Genomic DNA, 23985 nt, shown 5'->3' with positions numbered 1-23985 from the left:
TAAAATAATATTTTAGTCAAATGAAAATTTAGAAGATATTCAATCTCACAAAATAATCAAAGACAAAAATCATAAAGTATCTCTTGTTTAATTAGTAGAAAAATTTGTAATAGTACTCAGTGCCGGTGATTATGCAATTAAGTGATACTCTAGGAAATATCTAGGGACATTGTAAATCAGAATATACCGTAGGCAAAGCAGTTTATAGTTAGATATTTGGAAATCTGGCTTCCATCTGTGTTCCTCTTCACGTATACACATGTGCATTCTGAATCACAGTACATTGATACCCCTCATTCTAGTAGATTTGAGAAATAATCTTAAAGGAATTATCCAAAGTATATAAAAAGTCATGCAAATTTGAAAATTCATTCTGGTATTATTTGTTATATGTTTTTCCATTTAAAGCCTGCTAACTTTTGTGGAAGGTCCTGGCCCAGTGAAACATATGAAAAATATATATATTAAAAAAAAAAAAAAACTACAGTCAGAATCTGGCATTTTCATGAAGACTGACATTACTCTATGAGCTACTCTGTTTATAATAGCAAAAGAAAAAAAAGAAAAGAAACAACCTAAATCTCCAACAACAGAAGAATGGACAAATAAATTCTGGTATACTCCTAAAATGGAATACTGTGGAATAATTAAAGGAATAAACTACAACCACATGTATTTCATTTATAAACATTCACATTCAAAACATTGAACCAAAAAAGCAAGTTGTAGAAGGACATCCTTTGTAATACAGAAAGTTTCAAATACATAAAATAATAAAAATACTGTTTCTTATTATATACTTGTCATATAGTATTTTTATAATACAAATGGTATACTCAACACAAGAAACGGTCACCTCTGGGGAGAAGGAATAAAATGATTTAAGGAGGTCATATAAGGGCTTTAACTATATTTGTAATGTTTAGTATGTACATAAGTGTTCATATAATTCTATATATCTTTCTGAATGACTGAAGTATTTCATGATTTCAAAAAAGAAGGATCCACTGACTAATATGAGGACTCAGACTTTTTCAAACTTATCCTGTTTTTCAGACTAGATGATAACAAAAATAAAATGGGTATATATCTGGAGAAGAAATGGATATATCTTTCACGATGTATAACTCAGACCTGGAACTAAGATATAATTCACTAGTGTAAAGTGAATCTTTTAAAGAAGATGGTAAAATACTAATTTTAATATCAGTATTTAAAAAATTAGCTTAGAGTGTGTGTTCATAAACCTCAGTGTTTATTTTTTAAGAAAACAAAATTTATCCTTTTAATTATTTTTTTCAGAAAACCATTTTGTTTTAAACCATTCTTTTCATTTTATATGTGTTAAATCATAAAGTAGTAAACACTTTGGTTTCAAGATAAGTTAGGAATTGTTTACATTCGCTTTTTAAGAATTATGGTATTTTTAGAAGGGACTCTTTGAAATTTATTCTCTGTGGAAACATTCCTTCTCAGTTTAATTAAGATTTTGAATATTGTTAATCTATTGTTGATTTAGGAAGAAAGCACTTCGTAAATAAATAGCTGGGCTTTATGAATTTTAGCTGAGTGTTATACTGACATGACTGATGGTAATGGAGCTAAATATTTAAGATGTTTGCCATGAGGTCCTATTAATTTCAAAGTTATTTGAATGCAAGGGTTATCATGATGGAGAAAACCTTCAAAGAAATTGCTAATTGAAAAATAAATGATTTTAATTTTCGTTGGAATTTGATTTTAATCCATCAGCCTTATGATTTACATTCTTGTATTTCAGGGAAAGGTGGCCCAGACAGCATGTATGTCAGCTTGCAAGCATTTAGCCACGTCCTTGATGCAACTTTTGCTGGAAGCTGAAGTAAGGCAGCTCACCCTGGGAGCACTACAGCAGTTCAACTTGGATGTCAGAGAATGTGAACGTAAGACAGTAAACCATCTCTTCGCTTATTTGTTTTACCTGCATATCCACCTCTGTGGAAAAAAAAATTTTAGGTCTGTGGGGTTTTGGTCCTAATGGAGTCAAAGAGTACTAGAAATAAGAGTCTGTCACCAAGCTAATTTGAACACCCAAGAGTGCCTAGGCCCATATGTAGAACAAAGAAGATCCCTGGCATGGAAGTTTGCAGTCTAGAGGGGGATACAAGGCAGACATGCATTTAATACACACCAAAGAAAACCTGATTAGTTCAAAGACTTCAAAGAATGCAGTTCTCAACCATTTCCTTTTTATGTTGTATTTGAAAACTATTTTTTCATCTTATCTGCAAACTCTTCTTAGTCTAAAGAACAAATGGAGTATGCATTTATCAGTCAGAAATGCTTTCTATGACAGGTAGAAACAGAAAACCTTAGACAGAGTGGTTAAACTAAATAGGTTTTATTTTTCTTAGAGGCAGTGAGTTGCTGTATTAATTTAGTTGCTCAGTGATGTCATCAAGGACCCAGGCTCTTTTGTTCCCTCTCTTCTGTCATACTTAGAATTTTCCTCCTCATACATATTATAGTCAGAAGGGACTCACATTCAGTGCAGGAGGGAGGTGCCAGCATCACCTGTTTTTTTATTTAAAAAATCAAAATCTTTTCAGTAAACCCCTGACAAACTTCCCTGTGTGTCTCATTGGTCAAAAATATAGTTGTGTGGTTGCCTCCAGCTCTCAGGGAGACTGGGAGGTTGAGTATCTGGCAAAGAGAAAGAGGAGCATCATTATTGACATAGTTGATTTATCATGAATTGTCTACTTGGAATTAAACACAAAATCAGGCTCTGGTTAGCAAGAAAGAAGGAACAAATGAAGAGTGTTGTGGTGCTCGTTGTGCCATCAGTGAGAAATGAAAATGAACAAAAATGATATGACTCCTGGAAACTTTTTTCTGATTCTAGGAAAATTAACATAGTGGAAAATTACATGAGTCTGCTAATACTTCTGCCCCACCTTTTAATTTTTTTTACTGTTTATTGGTTTCCCTTGGTTGACTTTTTTTTTTTTTTTTTTTTTCTGGCCACACCACACAGCTTGCAGGATCTTAGTTCTCTGACCAGGGATTGAACCTGGGCCCCCTGCAGTGGAAGCACGGAGTCCTAACCACTGGACTGCCAGGGAATTCTCCCGCTTGGTTGACTTTTGATGGCTGGAAATTAAGGCTTAATTGGCTATACTATTTTTAATTAATTAATTAAGACTTCCAGTTCCAGCCATCACAGAGTAACAGGTATCAAGGTCACCCTTCTGCCATAAACAGCTATAAAACTGGATAAACTGTATGAAACAACTCTTTTCATGCATTAGACAGCAGAGAGCACAAGGCTATGATCCTTCAGAGGGGAAATGTACAAGGTAAGCTTGACATTTACTCTTGTTTTCTGTCTGGGGGCACTATCCAAACACAGCACAGGAAAGTACAGCCCGAATAAAAAGCAGTGTTTTGCACAGAAACCGCCCCCCACCCAGGAATTGGCTTATAACGCTGTTGAGGCAGCTTAGGTTTGTGGAGAAAGGTACCTGAGAGCAAGGAGTTGTTTAAAGAAGTTGCTCCAGAAATCTGCATTGGAGAGCCCTTGAGTCTTTGATCAAAAACCAAGTTACCATGTGTGGTGTGAAACTCTGGGAGGCTTAGCGGAGAATAGCCACTGAGGATCTATGAGCTGAATAGGAATGCCAGTGGTCACAGAGTGCTAGGAAACACTGGAATTCTGACCAACTAGAGTGGAGAGACCACCTTAACATATTGTGCATTCAGTAATACCCCAGAAGGTTAGGCATTAAGAATGCTATTCAAGCTCTAGAGTAAGAGCTAATCTTGAGCCACCCTAATAAAGTCTAATAAGAAGACTTGACAAGATAAAGGTAATCTGCCAGTAAAATAACTGCCTGCCAAAACACTCAACAATCTTTGAGGGAAGAGGAACATGAAAAAGTTTTCAGATTCTCAACCGTATAGCATCTACAATTTCACATCAAAAAACTAAAATTCGACATGCAAAGAAGTAGGAAAATATGACTCATAACAGAAGAAAAAAATAAACAATAGAAATAAACCCACTGATTATACAAATGTTAAAAATAGTGGACAGGGCCTTTAAAAAACTGAATATAAATATATTCAATAACTTAAAGGAAAAAAATGGATATAATGCATGACTGGAGGAAATTTTTTCCAGGTTTGATTTAAAAGAAGTATTAACTCACTGATTCAAAAAGCTCAACAAATCTTTAGCAAGATAAACATATAGCCACACCCAGGCACATTATAGTCAGATTGCTAAAAATAACAGCAATAAAAGAGAAAATCTTAATAGCAGAAGAAAAAACACATTATATAATAAAGAGCAATGATAAGAATTACTACTAATTTCTTATCAGAAACAGTGCAAACCAGAAGGCAGTAGAGGAACATCTTTAAAATCCTGAAAGAAAGAAAAAAAAAAAGCCTGTTAACCCTAACCTGAAAACTCTATCTTGTGAAAAATATCCTTCAAACATAAAGGTAAAATATAGACATTTTCAAATAAACAGAAGTTGAGGGCTTCCCTGGTGGCGCAGTGGTTGGGAGTCCGCCTGCCGATGCAGGGGACACGGGTTCGTGCCCTGGTCCGGGAAGATCCCACATGCCGCGGGGCGGCTGGGCCCGTGAGCCATGGCCGCTGGGCCTGCGCGTCCGGAGCCCGTGCTCCGCAAAGGGAGAGGCCCGCGTACCGCAAATAAACAGAAGTTGAGAAAATTTGTCACCAGAAGATCTATACCACAACACATTTAAAAGGTAGTTTTTCACGTTGAAAGGAAATTATACTAGATGTCAACCCAGCTCTACAGTGCAGATTACATTGTTCAAAGATGTCTACCACAATATCTCTTTTCCTAGAACCGGGAAGTCCGGTTTTTCTTTTTTAATTTTATTTTTTATAGAAGTAATACCTGCTCTTTGTGGAAATTTTGGGAGAAAATGTAACAAAAAAATTATCTCATCATTCAGAAATAAGTACAATTCCAGGGCTTCTCTGGTGGCGCAGTGGTTGGGAGTCCACCTGCCATTGCAGAGGACACGGGTTCGAGCCCTAGTCCGGGAAGATCCCACATGCCGCAGAGCAGCTGGGCCCGTGCTCCGCGGCTGCTGAGCCTGCGCTCTAGAGCCGGCAAGCCACAGCTGCTGGGCCCGTGCGCCACAACTGCTGAAGCCCACGCTCCTGAAGCCTGTGCTCCTTAGCAAGAGAGGCCACCGCAGTGAGAGGCCCGTGCACCACAATGAAGAGTAGCCCCCGCTCACCTCAATTTGAGAGAGCCATCACGCAGCAGTGAGGACCCAACACAGCCAAATAAATAAATTAATTAAATTAATTAATTAATTTTAAAAAAAAAGAACTGGTATCTGAAATTTAAAAAAAAAGAAATAAGTACAATTACAGGGATTACATCCAGACATGATAACATCCAACAGCCACAGAATTGTTTCTAGAAGCCATCCACTGGATTCTTTGCATCTAGTTAACCAGAATTGTTTTACATGGCTCTGTCTTAACCAGTTACTTCCCAGGAGAATGAAAACATAATGGTTGGCTAAACCAGTCAAGATTGATTCTTAATGTTGAATACAAAGTCATCATTTTCCGAGTCTTGAGGAATAGTAGAACCTCATTTTGATATAAATTAAAGGGAGAAAAAGGCTTTGGGGTAGGTGACCAACCATTACCAGTGGTTGAACAGCAAAGCCTGATGAATGATTGGGAATAACTCAATCAAAGTGACTGCATTTTTGATAGAGCTAAAAGGTAAAGAGGGATGGAGGGTAATAAGCTAAAATATATGAGCCTTGAGGAAGAGGAGTAATGGTCTGAGAGAAGCACCAATGAATAAGGAAAATGCCCATCTTATAGCCTGATTCTGAAGTACATTTTTTGTAGAAGAATGAACAGCTTCTACTTTAGAGAACTATAGGCGAATTGGTATCCTTAGCAGAGAGCCAGCTTTCAGTTGACTAAGAGGTAGAGAGATCATTTAATGAAAAGGTGGAAACTATGAAAATAGTTTGTTAACTATGGCAGAGGGTTTCCAGAGAGCCAGTGTCTTGCCTGAAAAGCCATTCAATATTTGTAATAGCCTTTCAGACTTAGGATCAGCTTGACACTAACATTTGTGAGGCATGGCAGTGTCTCTAATAACCATATTACCACTGAAATTTTTTCCCCATATATTTAGAGCCACTAAGGTTCATTGATTTAGAATTTAATGTTTCATTTCTGATTGGCATTAATTTGTCTGTCAAAAAACTTTCCATGGACATTTATTTTAATATAAAAGAAAGAATTCTATGTCTTTTGCTATACCATCCCCCTCATTTTCTTCTTTACATGCTCAGTGGTCTATAAAAAATCTTAAAGAAATGATACATAAGATTCACATAACTATACAGAGGCGTATAAAAGCAGCCCCAAATGACAAGATAATTAACACTTACATCTTTCTACCCAGTGGTGTGTACGTGAGGTATTTTTGCTATTGTCTGTGAGTCATTGGAAGAACTGTGTATAGGTCCTGAAAGAAATAAAACTTTGGACAAGATAGAATGTGAATGTATCTTGAGTGTTTGACTCTGAGGCCTGGGCTGCCACTTTGTTAGATCCCAAATACATACAGGAATTATATGCATGCAAGCCTGAGATATTCAGCTAGTATAGTGTAGTCATTAAGAACACAGATTTGAGAGTCAGCTCAATCAGATGTTCAAGTCACCACTTCTTTTTAGTGTGACCATATATAAATTATTTAACCTCTCACAGCCCCATTTATGAAATAGGAATAATAATAGAACCTAATATTACAGGAATGGGGTTAGAATTAAATGAGATAATGCATAAAACGGTTTATTTCATGGCTGGCAAAACATTAAATATGCAATAAGGAGTAGCTTCTCCTGTTATCATTATCAGCAACAGTAACAGCAGCAGTAATAAATATACAGCAACTCTCAGAAGGTCTTTTGCAGGCCACGCAGACCTTTGTCTGTAGTTTGTGAATCAGTTAGGTTTGGAGATGCCCTTTTATTCAATGTAAGTTTTGCTTTTTGTAGTTATCTGTCAAACTTCTGTAGTTGTTCTGAAAGTTACCATCCAGAACTGATGATTTTCTAATTCTCAGCCTATGCTCTTGCAAGAAATCAATTAGTTAGCTCAGATGTTTACTAGAGATGGTAACTACTGCTTTGGATACCACTATCTAATAGGAGTGTTGTTGATTCTTACTGACAGGCTAATCAAACCAAGTACCTTTATGGTGAAGATTATTAGGATTTAGGAGATGTGAAGAAAATATTCCTTTCCCTTTAAAAATTGACAGTGACCTCTGGGTATTTCTGCTCTGTATGAATTTCATCTTATATCTCCATATGTTCGGAAACTGGATTTTAAATACTAGCAGGTCTTGATGACCTAATACTTACCTCCTTGATCAAACCTGGGCTGCTGTAGCATTCATGTACTAGGATGTTCAGTCTGTGTCTGGATTTGGAATTTCCAAACCTTTTTCTTTGTATATTCTAAAGATAAGGAGGTCTAGGTTCATATTCCAGCTCACCTACTTGTTAACAGCGCTTATTCAGTAATCTGTTCATTTATTCAGCAAATATATGTGGAGCCCCTACCCCTACTTTGCATGATACTACATGCAAAGTACCATGCTGGAAGCTTGAAAAAAAATGGGAAACCATTGGTGTTAAATAGGAGAGTGACTTGATTAGGTTTGTGCTTTTGGAAAGAACTCTGCAATTTATCAGGGGCCTCAGAGATCAGTTATAAGGCTGTTGCAGTAATCCATGATGGAGATGATTTGGAAGCTTCAGCATATTTATGCATCATAATTCAAGCCATTGGAGTGAATAAATCAACTCATCTACCCTCCCTGAGTCCATCAGTAAACTAGAAATATTAATCCCTGCTATAGTTTTCTCACAGTATTGTTATGAAGTCAAATAAGATACTATGCATAAAATCATTTGTAAACAGCCATGGAAATTTTATTTATTACAGTTATCACTTCTTTATACACATGCTTTCATGTGTTTTTGTCTTGTTTTCTTTCCCACTTCCATTGTTATATGGTTTATAATGTTAAATTTTTCAGTTTTTAGTTGTCTGCTCAGGTTCCTATATTATTCAAAAGATTGGCATATTAAAAATATAATTAATTAATCCAAATCCAGGGGACATTTGGTTGTGAGGAAATGCAGCAGCAATTGCATCTTTTAAAATTTAGTGTAATCCATCTTTTCACAGGGCCCATCGCCTTTTGCACAGAATAGACCGAGTCCCTGTACAGAAAGGTAATAGAATGCATCTTGCCAAATTCTCAGTTCTTTGATGGTCAAGTTAATATGAGCTTGGGAATAAGGACTCCAAAGCCTTCCATTTCACCCTTCTTACCATAATAGCCCTTACTTTACAGGTCAGGAAACCAATGTGGAGAATCTGCCTAAACTCAGGATTTAATGAAACAACTTTAGAGTAGATTCATGATCTCACTGAGCCTACTATGATATAAAATATTAGCAGAACACCATTTGTCACTTAATTCCATAGACCCCACTCTAACTGAAAGATCAGATTGCTTTCTGCATCCCTAGAGAAGTAGTTTTAGCTCAAGGCTAAAAAAAAAAAAAAGTCAGGATCTAATAGTCCAGGACTGAGAAGTTTGAATTTTCCAACTCTTAGTATATATTCACTAAAAAAAATGGCCGCAAGTTCCCTTGTGTGGTATAGCAGGCTCTCCTCTGACTCAGGTGTGAGATGTTTTAGCAAATCTTAATCGGGCAAACCTTAATAGGCTTGCTTATGATTTTGCACTGGGGCTTCTGAACTAAGGAATCTTTGTAAAGCGATCTCTCTGAACCTTAAGTACCAGGCCCAAGCACCTGCCATTTGGGGGTAACTGTATTCACTTATTTTTATTTTCTCCATTACTTGATCCCAGCTGTCTTTGACTCTCCACGTCCATATAGTTAATTATCCACCATTGGTCATTCCCCACAAGAGTCTGTCTTAAGCCTTCAGGCGTTCCTTTACCAATCTCTTCCTGATGTGAGGGAGACAGAAGAGAAGTGAGTCCTCAGGACCCTGGTCAGAAGCATAAGGGAAGCAAATGTGACAGGTCTTACTATCATTCTTCTCTTGCAGCCTTTGAAGTTTACATTTTGCAAAAGGAGTTTTGGTCCTTAATAACTAAGCCAGTACTAAACCCAAACTGCATCAGCCTACCAAACAAACTGTTAAAGTGACTACCAGCTCGTACATTAAATCAGGCCTCTCCGATAAGATGCCCAATAGTAATTAATTTGTCATTCAAAATTATGTTTAGTCATCCTTGAATAACTAGTGCAAAATGTGTACCCACACAGGTTTGTTTGGTTTTTTTTCCTGCAATTCCTTAGAAAACTCTTACATTCCCTTCTGAGTATAATTCTTTTCTCCCCTACTCTTATTTTGCTATCACCCTTGAGCCCATGTTGTGTTTAGGTCCTAGTCACAGGACAAGATTCAATAAGGGATAGAGCAGGGCAGAGTGCTACCCTTCTCTGGCAAGGGAGATATAATCGAAAGCATTCTGGAGAAGGCTGAGGGATCAAGCTTGCACAATTTCGCTTAGCACCCTTGCATTTATCAAGGAAATATGGTAAAAGTATGAAGACAGCTGGTGTATCAGTTCATAGATCAGTTTGTGCTCTTGATTTTCAGCTCACCCAGCTATCCAGCTGCAGACAGAAGGGGATTATTATAGTAGTGCCTCATGATGGTTCTGTGTTTTCTTGGATTTTTGAGCTATGCATTCTAGCAAGGACCAGAGTGCCCCCATTTTCATTGTAAGTTGCCCAGTGTTGTTAAAAGCTTTCACATGAAAGCTTTCCATATTCTTCAGTTTCTTTAAATTGAGCAATGGCAGGACAACCTAGTCCTCCAAAGCTTCGCCCTCAATGGGAACTTGTTCCCAGGTGACATAAGATAATACCTTAATTATGAGCTTGACTGCCGCATTCCACTGACTGTTGACTTCTCATCCTGGGAAATGAAATGATGTCTTAATGCCCTTTTCCCTGCCATCACCTGTTAACGAGTTCCAAATATTCTACATTTTCTCTGAAGTCTTTGTTTTGCCAGCTCAATCCATAATAATCTATCTTAATTAAATTATGTTTATTTGCAAGGAACAAAAATTTATTCAAAACAGTTCAAGAAAAGAGGAGGGCTTATTTTGAATATATGGATTTCATAGGATCCAAGAAAAAGGTAAACAGCAGATCATGTCTGCACACTCCTGTCTCCTTAGCCTCTAGCACAGTGCCTGACATATGGTACTTGCTTAATAAATATTTGTTGAATGAATAAAAATGACTCAATTAGCAACTACCTAAGTTTCTGGATCTTTTTGGTCAGCTCTGAAGATGGAAGGGAGTAGAAGTAGGAAGTGGCTTGGGATGGAAGTCATGTGATATGAATAGCAAGGATGTAGTTGGAATCCTAAGGAATACTCTCTTAGGAGGATGTACAATTGGCAACTTGAGTACACATATCCTACCACCAACTTCTATGGATTATCAAGCTGTTCTTGCCACCAACAGTCAGTTCTCAATATATCATCTGTATAATATATAATAATTAAAATCAGAGGTAATAAAAACAGATTGACCTTTGAAACCAATCTGTTTCTATCATCTCTGATTTTTGTTATCATATATTATATTTAGTAGTTTGGGCATACTTTATGCGTCTTCTTAACCGTATCTTTATTTATAAAATGAAGTTACAATTATACTGTCTCACAGACTTGTTGAGATGATTAAGTGAGTAACACATAACAAATGCTCAGTAACTGCTAGCTGCCATCCTCATTGTCAAGTGTCATCATCATCATCAGAAAGAGTACTAAGCTGGAAGGAAAGCTGTATTATAACCTCAGTTTTGCCACCAACTTGCTGTGTGATCTTGGGAATTCATTAAACCTGTTTGGGCTTTGGGCTTCTCATTTATAATATGGGAACACTTGGCTAGATGATTTCTGAGTTTCCATTTAGTTCTAAGACATTACAGTTTATCATGGGAGGGAAGATTGTGTGGATATTTTCATGTGTATGGAAAGTTGTTTTAAAAATTAAATGAGATAATGCATATGAAATGCTTTACAGATCCTAATACATATATATTTGTAACCACTAGTAAATATTAAATATGTTTATTATAGTTTTAATTATAGTTATTATGATAACATGTTCATCAGGGACTTGGAATATATGGAAGCAGAAAGCAGGCTTTGAGTGATTACCATCAGGAGCTCATAAATTTAATGACCATTGGAATAGGGTCAGTAATTTTTTTTCTCAAAGAAACTTTCTCTATAATTGTTCTCAGAGTCTGCTTTATGGTATTTACTTTTGGATAACATTAGTTTAGGAAGAAAGCAAGCTGTCTAGTGAAGACCTAAAGCACTATAGTATCCTGTAGAAATGTCAGTGTGGTTGTGGATAAGATCAGGGTTGCCATGACGAAACGTGTTACTTAAGCAGTCCTGAATTTCAGAAGAGTCTAAAGAGTATGAATACATTTCTTTTAGAAACTTAGTTATTAGGACATGAGTACTAACATAATACTGATATGACAGATAGATTTAAAGAAGACAAGTTGGCTTTCTGTGAGATATACTTCAATCTTAGAAATGTTAAATTGTTGTAGCAACTGGTATCATTACATACTGTGGGACTCTTGTGAAAAGTTTTGAATTTAAATACTTCCTTTCCAATTAAAGTATATATTTTATATTTTATCAGAACAACACTTTTCAAATTGTATCTTAATTATCTTAATTGTACCTCTGCAAGTCTTAAAAAGAGAGCCATTTTAAGAATATAGGGTTTGAAGAGAGACAAATGGAAAAAGTTGGAGCCCAGTAAAATTTTAAACCTCATCTCCTAGGTTATATCAAAATAACAGATGCCTCCTTCGTTTGAGGATATGTAATTCCTGAAGATGCAAATTTCCTGTTGTAGACTACTCAAGGACATTTTGTGTGTTTCAGTATCATTGATTTCAGATCCCTTAGCTTCTATCCTCAGCCTCATCTTTCTGAATTATAATTTTAAAACAAGCTTTCCTGTTCTGCCTTCTTCCATCTGAGAAACATTAAGGTAAAAAGATTGATGATAGACTTGGAGTTTGTATGCAGAAAAATAAACTTGCTTCCTATAATTTGCAGTGTTCTGCACATGTGAAAATCTAAGGATAATTAGTTATTATTGCTTTAATGTGATGGAGATGATAACTTGTTCTATGAGACAAGCTCTATGGCTAATGAATTTTGTCTTTTGGTTGATTGACTGGTTAATGGAATCAGAAAAAATATTTTTTGTTTCTTCTTTACAAAAATGCTTTCATTCTCTACTGGAAATGGATATAGAGATTTGGGTAGCCAGTCTTTGTTAGAGCACATCCTTCTTTATTTATTTTATCATTTGTTTTCCCCTTTTCTCAGTTATGTTCTGTATTCTTGTTTCTAATTCCCATTTTGATTCAGTATTTGCAGTGAAACTTACAAATTTGGAAGGGAGAATCATTAAGTTGGCAATTATATATGTATATATATTATATATAGTTATGGTTATCAACATTTCATTCATTCTCTTCATTCCTTGTTTTCTCTGCAAGACCTGGAACACTGTAGATATTCTATACAAGCAACCAGATTTAAAACTCAAGTGCAGTGGGAATTTGTAGGATGAAAATAGAGGCCATAGTCTGGTACTTTCTCAGACACACAGCTCTCAGTCGATCTATGCAAAAGCTTCCCCAGATACTTATGGACTGTATGGCTTTGTCTCTCTCCCACTTCCCAGGCCCTTACCCGTTTTTTTTAAAAGCAGGATTGAGCTTGGATTCTCAGCTCTAAAATGGTGTGGGAAGAGCACAAACTGCAGATATCTTCCTTCTGTCAAAAACAGGCAGTAGTTGTCATGCTAGGTGCTATGCTATTATGCTATGTTATTATGATGTGCCTTTCTTAGCCATGAAAAACCCAAACAGAGGGCTTCCCTGCCATTTAAATGGCCATGTCACTTCTCTTTGACTGTGGATGATGGACCCTGTACCCTCCGGAAGGACTTTTCTCAGACATGGATCAGTGAGTAGTGCCCACTCAGCAGTTATTTTGGTCTATGAGCTGAAGTTCCTTGAATTCCAGGAGATCAGGCAGTCATTGTCTCTCTGAACCCATTGCCAGACACCCAGTCATTTGATAGTAGGTGCTGCCAACCTGAGCAGTGAAGGCGGGCAACCTGCTCTTCCTCACCGTGGCCTAGATGCCATCCTTGTCAAGCAAATGGAGATGGATCATGCTGCTCTAACCTTGTTATATATCACTGTCAAACCCTGCTCTTGGCTTCCAGAGATTGGCCAACAGAGACAAAGTACTTTTTCTGGTAGCAAATGTTACCTTGGATTGTTTGTGAGGCATTTAAGTGATGAGGAAGTACAAAGGACCTGCTACATGAAGAATCATAATACCCAGTTAAGCTTCTTTATCTGAGACAAACCTCCCAATACCCTAAATTCTGTTTGGCTGTTTGGTAAATGCGGTACTTATCCCAGCTCTAAATAAGGACAGTGACTGATTCCTCTTAGAAACTGTTTAGATTTTTCTTTGAGACCTTACACACTTTGGAAGTTTCAGGGACTAGAAAGATTAAGAAATGCCATTTCAAAGAAGAAAAAGTTTAAAAATATATTGTGGTTATTGCTGTTTTCCTATTACTTAAGCCTGGTTCCAGACTTGGTAAAAAGACTTTTCCTAAAGTTGAAGGAATATGTTATAACAATTTCATAATCTCCAAAGCCTTTTTACTATTCCTTTATTAGAAACTTTATAAAACAATTATTTAAAATTTTTCATTAATCCTCATGATTTGCTTGAAAACACCCAGAAGCGTTTTCAAGGAGAAATGAGCCCATTGAAACAATAGCTTGTCTTAATCATCGCAAACCAGAGACCTTACCTCACCATTAGCACCAGAGCAACGTATGGCCATCTCTTTCTGCTATATCAGCTAGCTACAAACATCACCTCAGCTGAAAATTATTTCTTTAGCACCACTACCTCATTCCATCAAGCCATTTGCACCTCCCTTTTACTCACATAGGCTAAAATCCTAATGTTTGTAGTAAGCCAGACTCTCCCAGGAATATCTGATGCATTCACTGCTCTTGTCTCAAGGTGTTTACACTGGGACATTTTATACATTTTATATTTTCTTTGGCCCTCACTTCATGTCCTTGGGGCTGAGGCCAGTAAACTATTTATTTTAACTGGGCCATTTTATAAGGTGTAAACCAGGAAATCATATTAAATACCATGTCTATTTAAAAATTATTATAATAGTTGAAAGTTGACAGACTTCTACTCAGGCCTACAAGAAATTCCTGTAACATTCTAGCCATCTGCCGCCTTTAGGTGGAACAGTACCTTATACATCTTAAAAAACTGACTAAAGTCCTAATTTTTATGAGACATTTTAAAAGAAATAAATTTCAGTCCTTTCCACTATTACCTGCTCTAGTATTTCAGCAGTTAACAAATTCTGATTTGAGTTCTGTTGTTTTAATTAAAACATCTATCTAGTCTACTTTTTGTATTACAAATTTTAGAAATTTATCCTTTCTCTCTTCCTGCCTTTTATGTGCGTGTATGTGTGCGTGTGTGTGTGTGTGTGTGTGTGTGTGTGTGTACGAGAGAGAGAGAGAGAGAGAGAGAAAGAGAGAGAGAGAGAGAGAGAGAGAGAGAGAGAGGGAGAGAGAGAGAGAGAGAGGGAGAGAGAGAGAAGAGAGAGAGAAGAGAGAGAGAGAGAGGCACCACAAAATCCCCTTAGCATTCCCAATTTCATGTTTCTAAGACTGGAATTTAGAAAACGTGAAGAAAATATCATTGCCAACACTTCCATTTAGAAAAGCTGAAGTCTTCAGAAACTAGTGAGTCAATTTATAGAATTTTTCAAGTCTTACCTATAATGTTCTATAATGATGGTTGATCTATATTTTACTTCTATATTCTACTCCTTTCCTGGGAGGAGAAGGTGGTTTATGGTAGGGTCTCTGGTAGGATAATGTACACTTGTATGGGTGAATTGAGGCCTTTGTCTTTGATCACTAAGTAGCTGTGAATTTAGACAACACACTTAATCTCTTTCAAAATCTTTTTACCCATTTGTTATATGTGAGTGGTTTGGACTAGGGTATCCCATTGGACTACATGGCTAGGGATTAGCCATTCGAGTACGATGAGGTAGGTTGGGAAGGGTGTTCTGACAAAAGCAAGTATTTGTATAAATTCTGGGAGGAAATAAAGAACATGGCATATTAGGGAACTAAAACTAGTTCATTATGACTAGAGAATAGGGTGAAATGAAGTGGGGTAGCCAGAAGGAAATGTGGAGACATAATCATTGTTAGTGGATCCAAAGCAGATTTTAGAGAGAGTACTTTTAATGGAAGTAGGGTGACAGACCAGACTGCTGAGAGTTGAAGAATGAATGGAAGATAAAGAAGCTGAATCAGTGCTTGTAAAAGACTCAGAAATTGACATGGAAAGAGAGGAAAGAAAAGGTTGTTTATTTAATTGCCTCTCTTAAGCCTAATAATTGGGACTGTTTAATTATAAATAACACCAAATATTTTATATAATGTAACCAAGAATAGGAGAAAAATAACACTTTATTTTCTTTGTGGGTATCAGTAAAATTTGCCTGGTAATCTTTCTCTTCTTTTTGTCTTTCTCTGCCCTTTCTTCCTGAATGATGTGCCTTTCTGAAGAAATTCAAGACTCCTCAGTTTTTCACCACATCCCAGCAGTCACATGGCTTAAGGCCTGCCCTTCCCCTCTGACTCACAGGAATCTCTTTGTCAGCTGTCTGCCTGTCAATGGATGGAAACAAGGTGTAGCATCAGCCCCCGCCCAGGCAATTAACCAGGGAAAAGGATGAGGTTCTGTACTCTTCTGTAGAAAAGCATTTTTGAGGGCTTTTAAACATTTTAAAGACAACATTTTAAAGACAGGAGTGCTTTTAATACTTGAGATGCTCATTTATCTCCTATACTTCCTAGTAGTTAAGATATTCCTTTAAAAGCACCAGTTTATCATGGAAAGAAGTTGCTTAGGTACCTTAAGAAACAACTATTTTCATTTCCTTTTTCTCCAACTAACCTAAATTCTCTTAAAACACTAATCTCCCCCTCTCTTACCAGTGCCTAGGAGTTAAAAATGCCTAATGCTTCCTCTAGCGTTCCTGTTGTGTCTGCAGTCAATTCCCTGATCTTGTAACTACCAGCTTAAGGTCTCAGGTTTCACTGACAGAGATTCTTTTTCTCCTTCTTTTGTTTTTGTTTGTTTTAGGGGAAAAAAAGAAAAGGAAAACACACCCCAAACTGAGCTCTTAGTGGCAAAGTTTATATTCTCTAGTAAGATAGAGCTTGACCTCTGAAAATAAATTCATTAGTCTGTGTAACCATAACGGCAGACCAGTATTTATGTTCATACTGATCTTTCACAAACATTTAACATGGATGCTGACCATTGTTTTAATACTTTACATTATAATTCCATTGAGGGGGTGGAATTCCCAACTAATACTAGAATAATTATATGAAGCAAAGCTAGAGAATATAGAAAATATCTTTCTCTGGGCAAGATATGCAGAACTTTTTATTTTGCCATATCAAAAATGATCTCTTGGGGCTTCCCTGGTGACACAGTGGTTGAGAATCTGCCTGCCAACGCAGGGGACACGGGTTCGAGCCCTGGTCTGGGAAGATCCCACATGCCACGGAGCAACTGGGCCCATGAGCCACAATTACTGAGCCTGCGCGTCTGGAGCCTGTGCTCCGCAACAAGAGGCCGTGATAGTGAGAGGCCCGCGCACCGCGATGAAGAGCGGCCCCCGCTTGCCACAACTAGAGAAAGTCCTCGCACAGAAACAAAGACCCAACACAGCCATAAATTAATTAATTAATTTTTTAAAAAATGATCTCTCATAATGAAGACTTGCTTTAGTGTAGTATCTTTAAATTTTTTGATTCATTGAAGAAGTGACCATGTAGGCAAAACAAAAAGCATAGTATTATTTTATTGTATCCAATTCCAGTAAATTTCACATTACTCATGCTGGGACACATCTGGCTATAACCTAGATATTAAAATGGACTCAATATCAAGTTGTAATGTGCTTGATCTGGATTGGACCTTGTGTTCCAACAACAGTTTTCCAACACCACCTGGGTGTTCTACAATTTAATCCAGTTCTAACACTAACTACCTGGAGTTAGTGCAGACTCCACAGGGTAAGGGGTCAGTCCCACAAGACTGCCCCTCTTCGGGCATCAGCCACAAGTCACAGGTGACCTCAAGCCACCCGTACTTCTTCCTAGCTGACTACAGATTTGGGGCTCATCACATCCCCTTTCAGTTCAGTAATTCACTAGAAAAACTCACATAACTCACCAAAAATGCTGTACTTATGATTACAGTTTTATTATAAAGGCTGTAAGTCAGCAACAGCCAAATGGAAGAGATGCATAGGACAGGATCCTAGGGAGGAGGGGGCAGAACAGAGTTTCCATGACCTGTCCTTAGGATTCCAGGCATGTCAACCTTCCAGCACATCAGCATGTTCACCCATCAGGAATTCCTGATCCACTGAGCTTCAGTGTCCAGAGTTTTTATATGGGGGTTTCATTACATAGGCATGATTGAATAAATAATTGGCCACATGATTGAAATCAATCACCTTCCCCTCCCCTCCCTGGAGACTGGGGGGTGGGGCTGAAAGTTTCAAACCTCTAATCACAGGCTTGGTCTTTCTGGCTTGTCCAGCCCCTCCCTTAAAACTACCTAGGGGCCCACAGGAGTCATTTCAGCATAAACTTAGGTATGGTCAAAAGGAGCTGATTGTGAATTGCTCAGGAACTTTCCTATTGCTCAGGACCTTTCAAGGGTATTTGAAACTCTATGTCAGGAGCTGGGACCAAAGACCAGATATATTCCTTGTTATACAATAGACTTCAAGAGTATATTTGATTCAGTCGCATAGCTTTAAGCAAGTGAAATATTATTAATTTCGTTTTACAGAGGAGACATCTGGCACTAAAAACTTATGTGATTGGCACAAGGTCACATAAGTAAATTCTAGAAAGGATTGGAATCCCAGTTACCTTAGCTAGTATATCCATTTTCTGTGGACATCCATCAGCTTAGACTATGAGACTCAGTTTTCCTGGCAAATTGTGAGACTATCCATGATATGTATACCAAAGAAGCATTAACTATCTGCTTTCAGTTTAGAAAGAATCATAATTGACTTTTTAAAAAATCTAGGTCTTTTAGCTTGGGAAACATCCTATGTGGAACCTACCTTAATCATTTCTCTTTAAGTATTTTTCATAGCTTTGTGTGACATACCTCCACCCTGTTCAAGAGCGCTGACAGTGTCTTGATACTTTTCCTTTTAATGAGTCAGCATTTGTTTTGTATTGTATACTTACAAAACATTTTGCAGTTATAGATCAGGATTGCTGCTGGTATCACTTGCTGGGGAAATGGAGAACCCAAGAGCTTTGTCCAGAAACATATGCTGCTCAACTATTATTATTTTTTTTTAATTATGCCCGAATCATTCCAAAAATGATTTGAGACCAGTTTCAGTAGGATAAGTTGAAAAAAATAATAAATTAGATATAAGAAAAGAAAATGGGATGAAGAGAAGAAAGGTGAGAATACTAGCATAAGAATTAATAAAGAGGTAATATAAAAATTTATTGACAGGCACAGTGAAGAGCATACAAAGTATATAGCTCTCTCAGAGGTTGACCTATTTTTAAAATACGGGCTGCATAGAAGACATTGTGTAGTGTCAGGAATATTTGCTTCAATACTAATTTCATAGCCAATGTAAAAATGGAATTCATATTGTTATGAATTTGGGGAGTGCTCTTTCCTTGTCATTTCAAAGTCTGAAATCATTCTTTGCACATTTCATTTTAGTTTTCATTCTTTACAGTCAACATCATCTAAAGCTGTGCTGTCCAGTACTATAGTTACCAGCCACAAGTGGCTATTGGAGCATTTGACATGCAGCTCAGAAATGAGTTGTGCTCTAAGTGTAAAATACATCCTGGATTTTGAAAAAACCTCATGAAAAATTTTTAAAATACTAATTTTATGTTGAAATTAATATATTTTAGGTATATTGGGTAAAACAAGGTATAATATTATTAATTCTAAAATTAATTTTTGTTTTCTTAACCTGTCTACTAAAAATTCGGAAATTACACATGCAGCTCACACTTCTATTTGGATAGTGCTTTTCTAGAGAATTGATTTTCACCGTTATGTTAAATGCCCTACAGAATCCTTCTCAATGTAAAATTTCAGATAGCTTAGCTCTGAGTCTATGTTCATACAGCAGAATAATCAGTGCTGAACAAACACACGGATAAGATTAAGTCATTGAAAGCAGAGTAAAAATACCAAGGATACAAAGTTACTACTTCAGAACACAAGTCTTTCTCATCTCTCAGGAAACCCACGCCTTTCATGGCAGATCCTCAGTTTTCTTAGAGATGCACAGAAGCACTGCTGATTGCTAATTGGGAGAGGCTTCTTTTCACTATACTTTTAAAAGATCTATTATGAAATTGGCCCTTATTTTGCAAAATTGCAAAGCATTTGGGAACTTCAGAGGAATATTGTGGCTTTACACAGATCTATATATTTTTATGATTTTATTCTCTAAATGAAAAAGATATAGATACATACATATATACATATATGTGTGTGTGTGTGTGTGTGTATATATATATATATGGAACATGTAGAGTGAATATTTGCTTTTAGACATTCTAGATCAGGGATGCATATTGAAATAATAGAAAGACAGAGGGATTAGGTTCTATCTGGTTCACTGACTTACCTTTTTTGCTTTTTAATTTTTTCTTCTGTAAACGTCCTCAGTAATTACAAATGCTCCTTTCAGCTTTAGGATTCTAGGTTGTAAACGCAAGTGCTAGGACATCTTGTGCTATGTTTTTGGTGATTATTTGTGGAATATTAAGGGAAAGTCCAGTGCCATGTGGCATGACATTGTTCTGCCACTTGTTATGGTCTTGGCTTTCCTTAACCTTCTTCCTCTGCAGTGCAAAAGATACTCTGTTTAATTTGGTGAATACAGCTAAAGTATTCTTATCCACCATTTAAAATATTATTTCCTTAAACAAAGAACAGTACCCAGTGGCCTCCTGGACTCCATGACATGGTAGGAATTTATGTCATCTCCTTCTTTTAAATCTCGAATAAAATTGTTTTCTAATTTGCTTTGCTAGATTCAACCAATTAATTTCATTAAACTGTTTACAGATTTTTCTTATATGTTAGGTACGCTAGGCAAGGCATAGAAATCAGCTTCTCGAATTTTCTAGGTTTATTCCACATAAGACAGCTACTCTCTCCAGGGGAATGTATATTGTCATTGACACCAGTCACTGCCAGTACCTGAACCCTCATTTCCTCTCAGTGGTACAGTATAAGGGACAGCCAGATGGAGACTGATTGGCTTATTTACTCAGCATCATCATGAAAGTTCTTCATGCTTGTGGCCATTTCCTAGCTTATAGGGGATTAATCCCTTACTAATTAAAAAGCTGTGTCTATCTGTCCTAGTTTTCAGTTGTCTTTTAGAGCAAAAGGAGTTAGGAGAATTAAACTTTGCAAACAATTTATAAATCTGTTTAGAGTACTGGTTTGGCATTTGCTATCAGACTTTGTTATTATCCGTTTTAATCATATTTCTCACACGGAAACTCAGAATAGGTTAGTTAGACTGGACTTTTCTCTGCCCTTCTTGAGGTAGGAGATCTAGTGAGTTACCTATTTAAAATATGTAAAAACAAAGAAAAATTTACATCACAGAATTATACCCTAGATAATTAAAGGTAACTATTTTTTTTTAAGGTAACTATTTTTTATGATCACGTGTTCATACAAGTAAACTTATACAAGTATAGTCAGCTGAATCTCCAAGGAACTTTTCCCTCCCACCAGTCCTCCCTCCCTTTTTCTGTCTCCTTCATAGCTCTCTCCTTAGTACTTACTTCCTTATGTTCTGGCTGACCTTTCTCTGACCAGCAGGCCCTCGAGTGAAGTCCCTGTGGAGTCCATCAACTCTTCTCTGTAACTAGCTTAGTGGAGCCACTGTGAAGCGATGCAAGAAGGTTTTAGCTTCCCCGGAGCCACACTTTGTAGTCTAGCATACTCCTTATCTGTTGCTCCAGGGACCCAGATACCAGGAAACCATTATATTAATACAGCAACAGCAGCTCTTACTTTTTTAATCCCACAAAAACCACATGTGACCTGACATGATCTTAAGATATAAACAAGTACCCAACATACTTTGGGCTCCAGAGTACTGACTTTTCTTTCTTACCTGACATTTTGGCCAAAAACCAAACCCTTAATCCATTCAGTGAAGGCTGGTGATGCTATCTTGTCCACTCTCTGACCTGGAACTTCACTGGGAGCAATAGTATATGATACTAACCAGGAACCTCTGGTTAAAATTTTGCCCACTACCTTTTCAACTTTCTCTTATTTGAGCAAATTAGCTTTTCCTCTAAGAATTGCTATTTTACCTATTTCCCAGATATTGTACTAGTTTTGATTTTCTGAAATAAATTTTACCTTGCTCATCTCCTTTGAAAATTATTCTTGTTCTATGGACAATTTGCAAAGATTCAGAAGAATTACTTTTATATTCTGTTTCCAACAGCTTGCTTTTGATAAATTCTCAAATGTCCTGTCTAGATATACAGATTACAGACTCAGGCAGTCATTTTTTTTTTTGAGAGTTATGTTTTATTTGGTGACCTTACTTAGAACTAAAGCCCGGGAGACACCTCTCAGATAGAACTGTTCCAAAGAGGTAAAGGGAGGAGTCAGGGCATATAGGAGTTTTTGCTGGAAACAAACAAACAAACATGGAGTCAAACATCAATAGATTATAGCTAATCACAAAAAGCAGACATCTCAAATTAATGATTTTAGTGCTTCTCTATGTATGGAAAGATGCAAGAGTCTGGACTCATAGAAATTATTCCTTTGATATGCATCTTAACTATCCAGGGCCAGTATCCTGTTTTCCTTCATCCTGAAATCTCTTCAGGGCACACTGTCTAGGGTGGATGCAATGGTTGGTGGCTGATGGTGGGTAACATTCATTGTTTACCAGAATGGCAGGCAACATTCTTGTTTACTGAAATAGCAGGCAACGTTTTTTTACCACACCAGTGTTAAAAGTCCTGTATTGGGCTTCCCTGGTGGCGCAGTGGTTGAGAGTCCGCCTGCTGATGCAGGGGACACGGGTTCGTGCCCCGGTTCGGGAAGATCCCACACGCCGCGGAGCGGCTGGGCCCGTGAGCCATGGCCGCTGAGCCTGCGCTTCCGGAGCCTGTGCTCCACAACGGGAGAGGCCACAACAGTGAGAGGCCCGCGTAGCGCAAAAATAGACACAAACAAAAGTCCTGTATCCTGGGAACCCTACATGCAAGTAGGGGCAAAAAAAAAAAAAAAAAAAGAGTGAGACGAACGCATAAGTCAAGCTTTTCCAGGTCCTCACCAGCCAACTTCACCTATAACCTTTTATTTTTTTAATTTATTTATTTTTTTAACATCTTTATTGGAGTATAATTGCTTTACAATGGTGTGTTAGTTGCTGCTGTATAACAAAGTGAATCAGCTAGACGTATACATATATCCCCATGTCCCCTCCCTCTTGCGTCTCCCTTCCACCCTCCCTATCTCACCCCTCTAGGTGGTCACAAAGCACCGAGCTGATCTCCCTGTGCTATGCGGCTGCTTCCCACTAGCTATCGTTTTACATTTGGTAGTGTATATATGTCCATGCCACTCTCTCACTTCGTCCCAGCTTACCCTTCCCCCTCCCTATAACCTTTTAACCTTTCTGAGTTTCATTCACTTCCCTCTTCTCTCTCAAGGCCTTGAACTCTGAAAAACCAGAGTACTTTTCTCTGGCTGTAAGGCAGTCATTTTGATTCCTCAAAGCCCCTTCTAACTCTGACTTTCCTGTTTTATTCTAATTAGGGTTCTCTGCTCTTTATAAAATTTATATTTTGTTTTCCTCAGCCAAATATGAATGTACCAGATAATTTTTAAGTTGATTTAAACATTTTTTTCCTCCCCCCATCTAAGCGGCAGTTAATTTTAAGACCAGCCTTCAAGCAGTGTAGAAAGCATTTTGAAATTAGTGGAATCCCTCCTTTTTCTACTTTGGCAATTTTATTTCATTATTATATGAAGATTATTAGAAATGTAAAACTATAGGATACTTTTGAGAAATTAATATTGCTTTAAAAACAATTGCCACACCTCATCGATTTAAGTGTGTATGAGAATGTGAAGGAATGTTGGATATTTGTTAAGTGAGGGGTTTTTTCTTTCCCTCTTTATACCTCTTATTTTCTTTCCCTCTTTATACCTTCACTTAACAATATGCCTTCTTTCCTATAACTTTGTACACCTCCTTTTAAGTTTTTTAAAATGAAAATTTATCTCATTAAAAGATTTTTCACATTTGCAAATTGGATCTTGGAGGCAGGCCCTGATCCCAGCTTCAACTCTTGTCCATACTGTGATTGGACAAGGGCAGGGAAGAGCTGCTGGGGAGAGCCGAGCTCTCTGAAGGATGGCTGGGTGCTGGTCAGGGGCTCCACTAACCTGAACAAGTTTTCCGAGAGGAAGCTTTCTTGCCAGCCTCATTGGAACCTTGATGCAGTCCCCACATAACATAAGGTAGTCAAAGGTAGGATTTGGTTCTGTGTTAAGTGGAGGGCCACTCTGCCAAACTCCAGCCTTTGGAAACTTTGGCACTGGCTTAAGCCACTTAGAGACTGAAAACATA

General features: G+C 37.4%; 1 protein-coding gene across 1 annotated transcript in view; it reads left to right on the top strand.

Annotated features, from left to right (window-relative positions):
* EXOC6B (exocyst complex component 6B) overlaps nucleotides 1-23985 on the top strand; it is a 715292-nt gene that overhangs the window by 519644 nt on the left and 171663 nt on the right. The window contains exon 19 of the mRNA XM_082851950.1: nucleotides 1781-1922. Coding sequence (XP_082708076.1) covers nucleotides 1781-1922 — 142 coding nt within the window. The remainder of the gene's footprint in view (nucleotides 1-1780; nucleotides 1923-23985) is intronic.

The sequence above is a fragment of the Leucopleurus acutus genome (assembly GCF_964270905.1).
Source record: "Leucopleurus acutus genome assembly, chromosome: 12".
Taxonomy (NCBI): domain Eukaryota; kingdom Metazoa; phylum Chordata; class Mammalia; order Artiodactyla; family Delphinidae; genus Leucopleurus; species Leucopleurus acutus.
Note: the sequence above shows the minus strand (reverse complement) of the source record. Positions and strands in the feature narration are given on the sequence as shown.